The sequence below is a fragment of the Netta rufina genome, assembly GCF_964035555.1.
Source record: "Netta rufina genome assembly, chromosome: 10".
Taxonomy (NCBI): domain Eukaryota; kingdom Metazoa; phylum Chordata; class Aves; order Anseriformes; family Anatidae; genus Netta; species Netta rufina.
The window spans coordinates 6619660-6637024 of NC_140133.1; the positions used below are offsets into that span (position 1 = coordinate 6619660).

A 17365-nucleotide genomic window follows, 5' to 3' on the forward strand; every position below is an offset into this window, starting at 1 on the left:
TGCATATGGAGAGAAAAGATATAAAAATTAACACAAAATTGTATCTATTTTTGATGCAATTAGACAGCTTCCTACATTTCAATGTGTGCCAAATGTGATGTTTTGAGAGATTTAAAGAAACAACAGTATAGTAGGTTATAAACAGCATTTGTGTGTGATTTGGGGTGAAAATCAATCTTTGACTGGTTTATAAAAACAATAGAAGAAATCTGCATAATCCTGGATGCTCACCTGGCCCCATACAAGTTCTCCTAATCCAATAAATACACACCACATCCACTGGTCAAGCTGCAGGGGAGAACAGCTAAATGGTTTTCCTCCAAACTGGACAATTACTATCTACAAAGAAAAGCAGAGAAGAGGTTGGGTAAATACTTTCAAGAAGGGTAGATGGAGGGCCCTGTCATTAACATTTTACCTGAGATTTTATCCTTTACAGCTCTGCCTCTTTGATCCCAACATATTTCACCAGTAGAATAGTCAAATGTATTATTAACAATCTGTTGTGTACTGGACTGAATCTAAAGAGCATTCAAAATCAAAATGTTATCTTCTATTCCTAATATGTTATTTGACATTGTTACATGGTACCACACAAATACTTCAACCACTAGGAGGGCAGGGAGGGGTGAATAACATCAGCAGCTGAGTCAGAAATGTGGTTAGCAGCTAGATGACGCTTTTTCTTCAGCCAGATAATTGAATGCAGTAATGCCTAGAACTAGGAAAAAACATTATGAAGCATTTCCCATGACAAAATATTTAGAGATGATTGTGAATTTGTCAGGCCTCTCCTAGAAGCATCCTGGCTTAGGTTAGTAAACCCACCCTTTTGAACTAGCTGTCAAAGACCATTACTATCAAATTCTACCACCAAACGCTGGTGGCCTTTCTCTAGTACTTGGTTTACTTAGTGGCTCCCCTTTCTGTTTTAAAACTACTGTGGTCCGGGTTCAAAGGACTCTCCTTACTCCTTTCATGAAAAAGGTCCCAATACTGATGATTTCCAGGATGTCAATGCTGAACTGAGCAATAATGTCAACCCAGAAATAGTTCAATGCATCAATTGTGCGGTCTGAAAAATAATGTCAGAGGGTGTCAGGTACTGGATAGACGCTAGCAAGTGGAAGGAGACTGGAGCAGAATGAGGAATTAGAGTTTTTATGGAAGAAAAATTACAAATGTTTGGGAAAAGTCTGTCTTTCTTTAATTATGTTCACATATGATTGGGCCAACAAACCTACAAAATGGACATGAAGAATTACTACCAAGAAGAAATACTAACAAAAACATCAAATAACGTTTGGTTATTTGCTGGCATTTGTTTGGCATTTTACCTTAAAATAGTGGATTAATATTAGCTATTTACAGGACAATTTTTCTATTCATGTAGTAAATTAATGTAAAATACTTTGCTGCTACTGATTAGTACAATATTTAATAATTTCTTCAAAAAAAAATCAATAAATTATGACAGCTATTATATATCTTCAGATCAGTATAAGATTTGACCTAGTGATAATTATCAAAATTTGTTGTATTAGTTTGACCATATTAACATCTTCCATTATTTACACACAGTTTTATTGTGATAGTATGTGAAAGCAGATGTTTTTTATCTGTGCCTTCTACAGCTTTTAGATTAAACATACATAGAAAAAACAAACAACAACAACAAAAAAACATTTTATCTATTTCATAGTTACTAATTCTTGCCCAAATCATTACCTGAATAGCAAATGTACCCAGTACAATAGTGCAAAAAATAGGATTTCTGAAGATTCCATCAAAGACATTTCTCTCGCCATGGATTTTGCGTGCATTGATTTCATTGAAAAGCTGCATCATGACAAAGGTGTTGAAGATAATGGTGTAGTGCTCTGAAGGAGGAGAGTGGAGTGGTGCATTTCTCCCACTGTCAATCTTAAACATTTTCTCACCTAGTTATAAGACAAAAGTAAAGATTTCCACTATAATACATCAAATTGGAATTTATATTTCCTTTGTTTGCTTTAGCTAGTTGTCTCCTTTGCTCTGCTTTTACCAGATGTCTTTCTGATCTTACTATCCATAGGCAGAATTCTGAAGTCTAGTAAGCAAAGACATCTGAAGTTTCTAAGCAGAACGCTTGCCAAGTGATAACTATTCTCTACTAACTCAATATACCTGCTCAAATAGTTTTCAGTAGTGCTTTTCCTTAAACCAAACAGTAACTATTGTAAGTCAATTCTTTCTGAAGTACTAAATGCTTCAGACCCACCGAGATATGCTTGCAATTTTCTACAATAATTAAAAACAATCACTCTTCAACAGTTTTTAACCTATTTGCTAAACCAGTATGCCGTAACTCGTGACAAGCATTCATGGATACTAATGATAAAAACACAGGCATTTCTGATTTTAAACAGATTTGGCTATGATCATTCTGCTAAGTCTGCCTTGAAAGCTAATATCTGAAAAGACACCTACACCTGATGGGCCTCATTTGTTATTCACTACGTTTACAGATAACATAGTTATTGAAAAAGGTGTTTTCTTAAAGCAAGGGTGCTGCATTCATATAAAAGAGTAAATAATGAATGAAACAAAATGGGAGTACGGGTTACCACAGTACTACTAATTTCATAACCAGAGTTCTGCTAATAAAAGCAAACCAAAACTTAAATGCTTTTCTGCTATCCCACTAGCACTATACTCAGAATTTCTGAAAAAAGAAGAAAGGTTTCCTGAGGTTTTCCCCTGACGTCATAATTCCATCAGCTAAGCTGCCAGTGAGTGTTTTGCCCTGGGATATTTGAGCAGTTCATGTTCAAGTCACTGGGAATAATGAGCGTGCTTCCAAAGCAAGAATTTGGCTTACAGTCTTTTGGCAGAAAGTAGATTATGATACGACAAATATACCACTAAACCAATATGAGGCAACAAAAGTTAGATTGTGAGAGAGCAGAGATTTTTAAGCAGATTATACATCTCCAAGGAGATAACTAAGTATTGGAAAACACTCCCCTTAATACATACAAACATAAAGGAAAAAAACTAATGAAAGCAAACGTCATTGTTTTACACACACAATCATTGCATCTATTTGCTTTCATTCAATAAACACACAAACACAAAAATATGAACAATACTTTCCTCAGTGTGAGTACCTATCCTTAAGCCTTTTGTTATTGCACTGCATCACTTAACAGGCATAGCAGAGCATGATGCTACAAAAGATGATGAATTAGTCGATCAAAACAGAAATAATAGTCATTAATTTGTAATTTATTTATTGAAATACTGAGTTTAGAACATCATCTCACTGCAAAACTGACCTTCTTAGAGACGAGAAAGAAAAAGACTCTATTTCCTAGGCTTTGAGAAAATTGGTTTGGCTCTGACCTTCAAAGTATTGCATGGGTTTTCCAGAGACACAGAAAAGTAATTAAGCTAGGGTCAGAAAATCCTGGTTTTCTTTTCATCACGGTTCAGTATAAAGTATTTTAAATCATAATACTCATCAAAAAGCCATTAAAATTCCCAGAAAGTTCACAGAAATTTTTGTTCCGAGATTGATATCAAATGAATTACCAAGACCTTCTATGCCTGTTTTAGAGAATCTGAACATTAGAGTTTTCTTAGGCTTGCTAGATGTCCTCAAAATACACTGTAAGGTTATAATGTTATTTGTATATATGTATGTATACACAATATTAGGGACCATCTCTCTCCAAAACCTGGCAATTATTTTGTTTTAAATAGCTCCAGTGTAAACAGACCATCACCTCCTTTGAGCATTCCAAACAAACTGCCAGTTATTGGTGAGATGCAGCAAGGTTTTTAAAACAGAGCTCAAAAAACTTCTAAGATTTTCAGAACCATAGATTTACATTTACAGCTTATTTGAAAGTGTGTATATAATGACAAAAAAATATATATATCTGAAACACATGAAACACATGCAATTCAGCAGCAGTGACATATTGTCAAGAAAACAATACCCAACTGATAAAATTATCAGACCTTCGGGCAAATTCACTCATTATTTTGGAGCATTAGAAAACTATTATTAGCCTTGTACTTCCCTGCAACAAATAACATTTCTCCTCCTTCCCTTCTCTCTCAAAAACACAAAATATAAAAAGCATCCATTGCTAGCAAGAGCTAAAAAAAAAGTCCAGAAGTACCAGGATAGAAATAAGAAATTGGATTTTTTAGGATTTGGATTTTTTTGAGAGGACCAGACTAGATAGTCTGTTTAAAATGTAGTCTAATGTAGTCATTTATGTTTTAACATATCTTCAGTGGTATGTTTTAACACACTCTTTTGCCTAAGCCCAAATCTATATTTTGCTAGGAGACTAAAATCTCAAAGACCCTTCCCAATGTGAAGAATGTATGAGAAGTGACTAAATCCCTCTATTGTGTCTCTTCTGTTACCATCAATGTTCTTGATTCCTTTAAGCAGTTTGCTCCTACTATTTCTTTAACTATGGATATATGCATTAAGAAGATACATTGAAAGCATTCTGACATGCCAGCCTACGTTGTCTAGGTACTTCTAAACCAAGCAACAAGCCTAACTTTCTTACCAACAAAAAGAAGTGTAAATATTAGAGTGAGCTGATAAACAGCATGGCCCAGAATATTCTTCATCATGGTACGGGATATGAGAGGTTTGTTCCTGCCATATGGCTTTCTTAGCAATAGAGCCTCTGTTGGAGGTTCAGTGGCCAGAGCAAGTGAGGCAAAGGTGTCCATAATCAGATTGACCCACAACATCTGTACAGCTTTTAGAGGAGAGTCCTGTGGAGACAAATTAGAAAGTTACTTATTTGCTAGAAAAACAATTGTTGTCAGGTCATTTACTGCGGTTTCATTTCTCACAAGTGCTGGAGACAGGATACTGAAATACAGTGACTTTGGTCTGACCTACTACGACTGTTCTTACATTGCCTATACAAGATCAGAATCACAGGTAACAGTGATCCAAGCAAAGATTTCTCTCGAGTCATTTCAATCAAGAACATTTATAATCAGACAATATTTCTAAAGTATAACTTTAACACTTTATAACACATTTCAAAATCCTGGCTGTTAGTATGTGCATAACACTTGAATTGGTAACTGAATTTAAGTAATTACACGTAACACAAGGTTTCTTTCCTGAAAGAAAAGTTGTACAAAGCAATTTTAAAAGCAATGATTCATTAATTATGTCTTACTTATCTGTTCTTGGAAACAGCTTGAAATTATTAAAAAATGATGAAACAATTATTAAGACGATTTAATGTTTTACTTAAGACCTTGTAAAAACAGTTGTGAAGAAAAAAATGCCCAACATTTGAATTTTAAAAATATTCAGAAACTCATTACAATACATCAGATTTGCAAAACTAAGCAAATCCTGACTCATTTGTTGGGTAAGATGATAGCATATCTGAACCTATGGAACTAGAAAGAAGAAGAAAAAAGTTACTGCTCGTCAGGATAATTTATTTTCTGAAACAGATCACCAACCACTAGAAGGAGCTGTTTCCTCACTTAATTCAAGAAAGAGTCTATGGTCGTTATTACAGAGAATTTTAGATTACGTTTAAAACATTAAAAAAAAAAAAAAAAAAAAAAAAAAAAAAGTAAATAAATAAAACTAACACTGACCTTAGGAGAAAATGTAGACGGTTGTTACGGTTATTATACAAATTTGATTTTTAATTCATTGGGGCAGCTATAATGATAGACTGTTGCAATTGCTTCAAGGAGCCATAACAGGAAAAATGAAATAGGTTGGTTTTTTGTTTGTTTTGTAACTGAGAACTTCCTATGACTTTAAACTGAATATAAAATAGGCAGCATTTGTAAGATCTGCTTTCTCTTTCAAATAGACCTTATTATTAGGAAAATGGAATCTCAAAAGTAGTAAGATATCAGTATGACAAATTTTATAATGGGAGTCAATCTACAGGGTGAAAGTTTGAAGATCAGATCACCATTTTTATGTATTACTTTAGTATCAGGCAGTCTTGAATGAAATAAATTAATGGAACACCATACAAAATAAATCAAATCCTAGAAAACCTCTTTATGAACTCTGCCCTCTTCTTCAAGGGGTTAAATATTTATCTTAAATAAAGTATTGTCAAGTTATGAGGGCCAACATCCACTCAGTATCCCAAATAACACAATATTATATTTCAACTCTCCCTTGAGTTAAGGTATTACTTCCTCTTGAAAACATTTTTAACAGACTTATAATTACACACATTTTGATACATTTAAAAATAAAAAAAGAAAAAAGAAAAGAAACAAAACAAAACAAAACAAAACAGTTTTTAACTTACTAACATGGATGGAGAAAATTTAAGCAAACTACTGTTTAAGTCTTACAAGTTGGGTACACCAGGGAAGGGAGGAAGAATAGCATTAATAGATTCTTGACCTCTTGGTCATGGGTTGCATTAACTGGGCTTATCTGGAGATTCAGTTCACTCATTTGATATGCAGCTGCAGAAAGAGGAAAAGCCTGTATCTTCAGAGGTGGAGAAAAAAACTAAAACTAGTCAGGACAAACTTTGCAACAAATATGAGACCTCATTTATTTTTATTAATACTTATGGCTAAAAAGCAAGGAGAGTACTTGCAGTAAAAGAAGTTAGTTTATACTGCCTAGACAAAAAACAAAACAAAACAAAACAAAAAAAAAAAAAACAACACAGGAAAAACACATTTTCTACTGAAGAATTTCCCTTGTCATATTTTTTTACCTCTCTAGGTAATGAGTTTTCTCAAGAAACATCCCCTACTTTGAGATGTTATAGAAGCTGAATTTGCTGTTTCATGTGCTGACTTATATGTCACTAAAAACTGAATTTCTGTTATGCTTAATAAAGAGTCAAATGTTCAAGTGTCTAATCAGAGCCTGACATATTCCCAGCACAACAGAAAGTTAGATTCCTTCAGTCTCTAAATCACACAACTGTAATTGGCAGTCATCAGTTTTGGCAACAACATTTTCTCACCATTTCACACTGCCAATCACCTTGGGTGGCTATGGTACCTCTAATAATTATCTATTATTGGCAGTACTACACTGTTCAGTCAAGTGTGAAAGCTCATTCTAAGCTGAAGCCAAAACATTAAATACACATTAGTCTGGGGAGGCAGTGGAATGAAATTTCCACTGCAACTCTATCTGATTTCTGATTAGTTCGTGGAAACTGAGGAAAATACATATCAGCTAAGGTAGCCTAGTCTTCCATTACAAAGTTTATTCAGGTAAGCTGCACAAGTTGCATGCAAAGTCAGTGTTCTTTTCACTGCATTTCAACTACTGACTGACTAGCAAAAAAAAAAAAAATCTTCTTTTGCCTTCCAAAAACTTTGGTGATCGAAGATGTTCAAACTGCAAGCCACCCAAAATCACCACTTATTTGTCAAACTCTTTTCCACTTGACCTTGGAATACGTTAGCATTGGCCTAGAGGTAAAAGGAAAACGTCCCTTGAATCAAGTGACGTTACACTTCATCTTGGAAATACCTAAATGTACAAATCACTGAAGGCTGGAAATAAACTGCAAATCTTTTATGACATGCGGAGCCCCACAAATTTTAGAGCTTGTTACTTTTGATTTAGATGACAAGCTGTAGGGGAATAAAAAGGTATTTTCACCCTTACCTCTTTGCTTCCACTTGTCACAGCACACATGCATACAGTCATAAAAATAAGTATTTCTGGTAGTTTATATACATAAATGAATATATATATATATATTTATATATATTCAGCCTTCACATCTGCTGCTGCATCACACTGTCTGGTAATTGTATGGAAGTGACCTCTTCAGCAGTTCTCTTTCCATTCTTCTACGCCTTCCCAAAACAAAGCTAAATTGTAAATACTTTGATTTTGTGTTATGGGTTTTTTTTTTTCAAATTTTCCAATGCTATTATTTTAAGATTTGCCAAGTACAGTTCTGCACGAAAACATTATAAACATGTAAATTACTGCCTTATACATTTAAGTATACATCATCCACATTTTTTGAACAAGGTCTGTAAAAACAATAAGTGATTCATGCAGTGGTTCATTGCTACAGTGCTTTTTAATTAACATTTAATTTTCCAAACATAATGTCCTATAGAGTCACTGTTTTCAGTTCCTAATGTCTGTTAAAACATTAAGTCTTTCTCAAAGTACAAGAATAACAATTTGAATGTAAAATGTTAAAACATGTTCTTTGTCTTATCTTTCTTTAAGGCAACCTTTTTGAATAGTTACACTGCCTCAACAGTTGGAGACAGAGAAAAAAAATGGCACAGAGATGGAACTGTTAGCTTTACAGTTCCAGTTAAAGATGTTTCCATTTGGCCAACATCATTTTTAAATCTTATATTGTACATCCCTATATTTTACTTAACAGGTCCAAATATAAAAACATAATTATTTACTTGGTACTGTATATGTTGGGTACTGGAATCAGAATGAAATTTCTGGTCTTGCAAGGGACATATGAAACTCTATATGATGCTCAGAGATGTGCAACGACTCATTTAAAGTACAAATTCATAACTGTAGGCAGAGCTCCAAAAAAGAACCCTCACTGAATGATCGTATCCAGAATGAAGTTGGAATACAAGAGTTTGCAGCTCATTAATCCAGTTGGGCGGGGGGAATAAAATTGCTAACTAGAAAAGACAACTGTAAACAGGCTGGTCAAGATGGCCACGCCCTGACCATTTTAAAAGCATGCATTGGACTGTATGCAGAGAAGGCAGAAAAAGGTAAATTAATTAGATTGACTGAAAGATGAAGTGAATTATCTTTTCATTATCTTATACGTGCCATGCAAACTGCAGACATGGGCCTAGCAGAAACAACAGTGGTGAGCTCTTTGGTTGGGGATGTGTGTAGAGTCAGCACCTGTGCAGCCGCAGACTGAGTGACCCCAATTCAGCTTTTAATCAGAGTTCATAAAGTTGGGTTTTCTTGTATGACCTAGATATCAAAGTGTTATAAAGTGTAATTATAGAGCCACAATGCAAAGTTTCATTATCAAAACTCTTGGCCTATAGGTTGAGTGGCTCTAAACTGAAGCAAGGTCCAATGTAAGCTAGATCCTTGTTAGGGGCTGCTTAGTTTTGGCAGCAGCCTCTCCAAGCTTGGCAATACATGACAATATATCTGTAATTCCTATGCCACTTAGAACATGATTTCTGTCACCTTTACATGACTTCATGTAATGCATAGGATAGCAAATGACTGCTTGCATTGGTCCCATTTAGTCTGCATAATAAAATCTGCAATATCCCACTTCTAATCCTTTATGATCCTGATGTAACATTGGAATGGCATTGAGGGTTGCATGCAGCATGTTAAACATGCACGTTAAACAGTCGTAAATTTAACATCTATTGAAACAACAAGCCAGGACAAAATAGAAATATAGTAGATAACTCTCTGCCAGCAGCACTTTGCTGCAGCAGGTAGATAAATAAATAAATATGCATTTGTTTAGTATTAAAAGAATTAAGCTAATCTGTAGTTCCCTTAAGTGGAACTTGGCAAGGTCACTGATTTTATTTATGTATTTGAGGAAGAAAAGGAAGAAAAGAAAAAAAAAAAAAAAGCTGCAGATTCTTACAACCACAAATGGTCACAGGCCCTACTTAAGATTTTTCTTAAACCTCTCCACGGCACTCCTAAGGTGCTGTGGACCAAAGAAATCAACTCGTACTTGGCAATGCATCCACTGTGTGCTCCTTGGAGGTCTAGTTTTGGTAATAAGCACTTACACAGTTGGACCCTTTCATTAAAACCAAGTTGCTATAGTTTCACTAGTCCCTCCTGCAGTGATATGACCATATGCACATACACACCAATGCAACTGCAGGATGAAGACTGAACAAAATGAAGCACTTAGTTGCAAAATTCGAGCCAAGTGTTAGAAAAATCAGTCAAAGCAAAGATTTTATCTTTATGCTTCCTTTTAGCACAACCAGAAGAAACATCAAAAAGAGCCGCTAAAAGAAGCTTTATACTCAAGGTATCCCAATGTGCTGTTTCTGAACTGCAGAACAATTTTTTTGAGAGAAGTGACATTAGAAAGCATGAAATAAATACTACTACCTAAATAGAAATTTTATCATTCTAGATTTCATAAAATCACCAAAAGTGTAGGCTCTGTAATACTAATTAACCTGAATATTAGTCATGGACTAAAATTATAATCTCTGTGTCAAAGAAAGCCAAACCTACTACCTGAAAGCAAAGCAAAATTCAGTCCAATACAGACCTTCTTTACATTCATTTTGAGGGTCACAGAAAGCTGTGTTGCTTTTTGGAAACGATGGATTTTAATTTTGTTAATTAAGAACTTAAGTGATTCATTCAAAATAATAATTTAGACCTATGTGCAGTTTTGCGGACTTATTGCTGTGCGCACTTACCCTGTTGTACCCATGATTTTCAGTACGATCATGCATTTTGTACTAGAGCTATTTTCATAGCAACCAGAGGGTACAGTATGTTCCCAAGTGTAATTTTTAGTAGAGCTTATGAGCCAAACAAACATAATGCCCTTTCACTGCCTAGAATCTTTGAGTCAAAGCCTAACATAATAATGTTCATTCGTAAGGCAAGATCCTTGCTGAATGAGATAGAAATGAGAGCTGCTTGGAATTATCAGCAGTCAGGCAGTTCAGTGTAAACAGAACTACAATGGAAATAACTGTTGCCTTTTTGCTACAGTTTCAATTTTAGTTCCTTTCAGACCTTGTTCTTTGGATTTGCATTTTTACTGCCATATTAAGGAATTGCATAAGAATCTGTTTGGGCAGAAATACAGAAATTCTAGGAGTTGTATGTTAAAACCTATAAACAGAGACAATAAACTTGACAGGCTCAGTGATGGTCTTACAGCCCATTGGGTTAATACAAACACACTGGGCCTGATCCAAATCCTTTTAGAAGGTAATGGAATGATTCAAAGGATGAAAAAAGCTCTGGAAATAGAAAGAACATGCTTCCACTGAATACGCTCTACACAAGAACTTAGTATTGATTTTAAAAAGTCCTTTTATTGACTCAGAAATGTTTACTTCTTCAAGAATAAAATAGAAAATACTTAGTTAACAGCTAGAATATATTTCCCTTAATGCTTTCACAAAGCAATTGAAAAACCGTGGATGCTAACCCCAAAAAAATCACCTTACATAAATGTGTTTAGGCAGTGATGGAATGTCTATAAAACACGGGCTCAAAAGGAAGCAGTCCTCTCAGTTCCAATTCTGGTATTCTGACCATGTTGCTTTTAGCACTTTATTGTATATTATTCTGTACCATTGATAAAATCCAGGAGGATTTACCTTCCACATTTTTAGTACTTATTCATGTAATTTCTGTTAGCAGTAAAAACTACTTCATGGTTAAACATTTTCTCAATATGCTTGGAAATATTTCCCAAGGGAAAATGAAAAGTTTCCAACTTCTGCCTCGACGTCAATAATTTTGTCCCATAGCACAGGCTCAGCTGTGACAACAAGACATCATCAAGACTTGGAAGGCAGCATGGTAGGGAACAAGCACTTAGCAGCTCACAATTTTTTACCTCTCAGAAAACAAATTAATTGTTTCACAGCACAGATAAGGCCTCTAAATGTCAGTCAAGGCTTAGAAGTTTGACCTCACGGTTTTGTAAAGGTACCTGAGTTTCTGGTTTCAAGTATCAATTCCATGATTGCAATGTAAGTTTACCCTGGAGCAGAGCTAATGACTTATTCATTGTTCTGCTCAGGTGTGCATGAGGTGGAATTTACCTGCTGGAACAAGCATGTGCATCTGTATGATGCACAATGCAGGGAGGCGTCAGCTCTCCCATAGTGCATCTCAACCAAAAGAGGCCTTTTGTAATAGCACCTGTCTGCAGCATTTGAAATACACATTAATTTGGGGTTGGGGGAGTAACAGCACTAACAAGCCTCTATGTTTTGCTATTTTCTAACGAAGAACAAGCCCTAGTACCCTAAATACAAACCACTAAATACATGCTGGTTTCTTGCTAGGTAAAATAAAATTTTATTCATCAAAAAGTAGTAATTTGAATTTTTGTAAAAGACCTAGACATGTTACACATACATCAGGATTACAATAAGGGATTAGTGTAGAGGGGGAAAAAGAAATCAAAGTTCAACTATATGTGTTATTTAATTGGCTTATTGTTTGCACTTAAAATTAAAAGGACTTGCCTGAAAAGCAACAAAATATTTATCAGTCAAAAAACTCCTCTGCTGGGATTACTTCTATTCACTGCTAACTTGAAAATCATAATCTCATTCCATAATCCATCACTAAATACATACTTAAGAGTGAAATATTTTGAAAGAGAAAGGCAAAGTCACACAGACTCTTCCTTTTTCCAATCTTTGACATTTTCTTCCCTGATGCCAGAGGCTCAATCATGGCAATAATAAGTAATCAAAAACAGGGAGCTGTACAGAAGCAGAACCAGTATTAGTTGTTCTTGAAAGTAATTTACTTTTAGGAGAAAGTGGATTTGTACACTTTCTTTTGTCAACAGCTATTTAACACTTACCAGTTTGATCCCCAATACTTTAATTTTCAGAAGAACTTCAGAAAGCATGCTTTCTGTTGTACAAAGTAAGAATTAAATGTAAAGCATCATCACTTAAGAGGCAATGAAGCATGGGTATGATTTGGCCCCATACTTCAAGCAATGCCTGAAGATAATCTTACCTGGGTAATGCACGCACCAGTGAAAGCCACAATCACAGCCACAATGTTAACAGTGAGCTGGAACTGAAGGAATTTTGAGATACTATCATAGACATTACGTCCCCACATGACAGCCTTTACAATGCTACTGAAATTGTCATCTGTTAGGATGATATCTGAGGCTTCCTTTGCAACATCTGTTCCAGCAATACCCTGGAAAAATTAATTGAGAATAAAATTACTGGGAAGTACACTGACAGTTAGAACACAAATCCCTGCATACTCAAAGTCCATAGTTACAGTAAGATTCCCCAGCACCATCACAATGACTGCTGAGTATATTCTGCATTTTATATTTGCTAGGATGATGGCTAATTGGACCTGTTTTTGAAAGTGAGTAAGGAGGCAGAAAAGGGCATTGACAGAGAACAGTGGAATTCATGTGATGATACTTCTGGGTGCTTTAAATTATCAGCTTATTGTCTAACAATCTTTTGAGTTTTTTCCTTTTTTTTTTTTAGGATATTATATTAATATACATGAACAGAATTGATAACAATTAGAATTACATATCTTAATATATAATCTAGTATATTAAGATATCTTAAGAGTCAAAGTATGTTGGGAAGACATCTTCACATGTAGCAATAGTTTTTAGCAAAGTGAAATAGTATTCTGCTGTTGTGATGAACACTGAGTCCATTCTACTGTATAGGCAATATATTGTTTCATTAAGCAATTTTCTCAACACTTCATGAATGGAAAACTTCTTACAGCAGATTTACAATGACATAAACATCAATAAATACGCAGATTATACCATTGCAAAGCCAACATCAGCCTTTTTAAGTGCTGGTCCATCATTGGTTCCATCACCAGTCACAGCTACAACCTGTCTCTGTTCCACCTGGGTGCTGTCAATAATACCTGCAAAAAATGTATATACGAGTGTGTATACAGTGTGTTTATATGCTAGCAAGACAAAACTTACCTCTAAAAATAGCTATGTGTGTAATACCAACTACGTATGATGTAATATACCAACATGTTTTACGGAGATTGACAGAGTTGATTTCTAAGGAAAATAACAATGAAAGCCATGCCACCTCTATTATGTACTATTCAACATTGCTACTAGATTTTTTTATGGAAAGATCTGATCCTGCACCACCAAAACATCAATAACACTTGCATAGGCATCATAGAGAATGACATTGTCTCGCTATGTTCTTCTGGAAGACTTCTACTATTAAAAATTACATGTCACAGTAAAACCATTTCAGACCAGCTCCCCAATTAAAATTCAATGTGTTTTTTTTGTTTGTTTGTTTTGTTTTTTTTTTTTTTTTGAAGATTTAAGTTCATGCTTAAAGGTTTCTTAAACTGGGTCTTAACTATAATATCTGTTCCACTGGTTTGCCTTCTGGCAATCAGTTTAACCTAAAGATAACAAATGCCATTGATGAATTTTATTTAGTTGGAGCCAAATTAGCATTTTAACAGAGAGACATTCAACTCTGCCAAACGATGATTGAGAAGATATAAAATAATTCTTTAAATTATGGAGCAAAACATTCAAATAGTCATAATAAAATAATTTCCACTTTAATTTGTCAAATGATCTCAAAATGAAAACACTACTTTAAATGGTGAATTGAGTTTCACCAAATTAGCACAAACAAAAGTATTTTCCACTTATGCAGATAGGGAAAGTAAAGAAAAGATTAAATACTTTTTCTAAGGTCATAGAAGCGGCTCTGTATTTTAATGGGATGGGCATCGTTCTCCACTCATGTTTTTATTTCCATGTCAGAGTCCCTTTGCCGACTTAGTAGGAATACAGGATTTCTATGTAGCATATAAGAACAACTCCCTATATTAGGTAACATGAGGGGAAAATAAGAAAATTCCTTTTTTAACACATTTTGCACAAAGTTGTATCCTCTAAAAACAATTATCAAAAACTGCCCAGTGTAAAAAGCTTTCAGTCACTCTGGAAAAAAAATAACTCCCATATCAGATAATCAGACAGAAATAGGAAATTGCAGATTACAGAGCAATAGCTGCCTCTTGGCAAAGTTTGGGCTTATCAGGCACCCAGAAGATTGCAATGCAAAAGGAAAGCAGTAACTATCCTCCTGTATTTTTCAGTCTCAAGAAAATCGGAAGAAAAGAAAAAAAGCAAAAAAACAACATGCAATTCACTTTCCATTAGCACTATGAACTCAGATAAATAGCATATTATTCTGATATGATCTTATAATTAGAGCTTTCAGTTTGTTGGGGTGACTTGTCTTTGGTATTACTAAATAAACAGGAACATCAGCTGCCATTGCTTTTAAAAACATTTATCTTGTCTTCCCTTCTTGTTATCAATATACCCTTTGATGTTAAATTAATAATTTAAGCTTCTGAAGAAATTCATTAAAACTCCAACACCTCATGCTATTAACTGCTCCAACCAGGTAGAGAACATCCTCTCACAATTAGATTCCAGATGGGAGCATAGCCCAGATGAAGCTGAAGAGAGTTTAACAGATGACCTCCTAATGGCTATAAATAGTGGACAAATGTCAATGATTCACTACCTGACTGCCTATTTTTATCCATAAAAGCAAATTACACAGCCAGGATGAGACAACCACCCTCCAGAACACAGAACTGCATAATCAGCAATCATGGAAAGAAATAAAATGGTCTTGGTTGCCATCAGCATCTCAGCCACACTCACCACTGCCAGCGTCATTAGAACTACATGAAGACATGGGACAAAACTATATAGATGGAGGAACTTTACTTTGAACATCAGACTAATTTCTAAAATGAAGCAGTAGCAATTATTAGGGATTCAGATTATTTACTATAGCTATTCATAGTTATACCCATGCTCCTTGACTTCATAGTATTTTTAATCTGTCCTTCCTCCCTTCCCCACATTTCTAAATCACTGTCTTCTTTCCAGCACTCTACTTCCTAACTCTGCTTGCTTTTCCCCTTTTTTTTTCCCTCTCTTTTGATATAATTTTGTTAATGGCTGTGGTAAGCATTCATGGTTTCACTTCAAGAGTTTTCTTCAGTATCAACTAATATGCCTGTATAGATTTCACAAAAGGTGTAAGGACACCAAAGAAGGGAGAGATGCCAAGGAAGGGCTCTCCCTCTACTATGGAGAACTACTGCTTTGGTGATCAATGAAAAACTTAAATAAGTGTATGATCTGACAGACTGGCAATCAGAGAATGCCCATTTCTACTCATTCACAATAGCTAAAAAGAAATTTCCATATTAATTTCTCATGTCTAACAGCCAGGAAAATTCTACAAAATAAACTGCTTTACTCCAGTCAAAGACTTGCATACATCATGTTAATCAAACAGTTTGCGAAGTACAGCAGGCAAATTCATAAAATGTGGCAAAGCTTCCTCCCAAAACAGCCTTTGCTGTTTCATTGATCTGTGCCCTCATCTCAAGCTGTTAGGCTACAACTTTTCTCTGTCAAAAGGGAACTTTGTTCAACAGTCACAGGAATGCATGCAGAACCCAACATTACAGTACGTTCCACACACAGATTCCATTGATGCTGTAGGAATTTGGGAAGGAATCATGTAGATTCTTTAAGATATATATGTGTTAGAGCAAGCAACTGTTTCTGATGAAGGAAAAGATTTTTTTTTTAAAACAACCATGTATAGCCATCAAGAGGAGCACTGTATGTGCACGCTTGCTATGAAAGATACCAGCATTACATACAAAAGTGAAAGTGAAATACATCATATATCTCCTACCTTCCTCCCATCTAACATCATGCAAGCATTAAATCAAACCCTTGCAGGATAATATTATAAAGAATATTAAGGAACATTGTGTCTTCCATTTCTTTTACAGGGAAAGTATCTGTACCCATAGTCAGATCAAAAACATCAACTGCAGCCTCGGGTTTTCCCTTTACTGTGGAACAAATGCCACTTCATTTTAACAATTCTTATTTGCATTGTCACCCTTAGAGCCACATCAGTAAAAAAAAAAAGAAAAAACTGGTTCTGGGAGAGAGAGAGAAAAAAAAAAAAAAGAGAGAGAAAAAAAAGCTGTTTTAGGTATCTTATTCTGTCTAAAATGGTTGACTCAAAACAGGCAGACAGGGAAAACTTAGCCACAGCAGAGCATACAAAGATGGACACAAGTTCAAGTGTTATTGATGTTATTGATCCTGGAAAGTTGATTATCCCATACACTTACACATTTATCTGTCTTTGACAAGCCAAGCATACACAGATGCAGTAATATATTTTTGTAGGCATATTGTGTTCACATTGTTTTTTAATATTTCCTAACTTTTTCAAGCTCCATGTTTATCTAACAAGAATTTAGAAAATCTGACTGAAAGAGAAAATTTAAATTCATTTAAGTTAAATGCTTGCCTACTTGCAGGAATAGATCTTTAAAGATTAATATAAAAGTGTTTTATAAAACATTACAGACAGCATTGGCAATAGTTAAGAGTGCTCTGCAAAGTTCGTGATATTAGAATGCCAGAGAAGACTATGGCATAAATACAAAGATTTCTGTTCTGAGCAGGCACCAGCAATGTGAAACATAAAAGGGGAACCTTGAAAGCATCAGGACCTTCACAAAGTTATTCCTAACACTGATGAC

General features: G+C 34.9%; 1 protein-coding gene across 1 annotated transcript in view; it reads right to left on the reverse strand.

Moving 5' to 3' along the window:
- ATP2B2 (ATPase plasma membrane Ca2+ transporting 2) overlaps positions 1-17365 on the reverse strand; it is a gene marked incomplete at its 3' end in the record, with an annotated part of 270171 nt that overhangs the window by 20520 nt on the left and 232286 nt on the right. Inside the window, exons 17-21 of the mRNA XM_084293036.1 lie at positions 13533-13639; positions 12734-12925; positions 4575-4788; positions 1729-1940; positions 232-339 (exon numbers count right to left, since the gene is read on the reverse strand). Of these exons, the coding sequence (XP_084149162.1) occupies positions 232-339; positions 1729-1940; positions 4575-4788; positions 12734-12925; positions 13533-13639 (833 nt within the window). The remainder of the gene's footprint in view (positions 1-231; positions 340-1728; positions 1941-4574; positions 4789-12733; positions 12926-13532; positions 13640-17365) is intronic.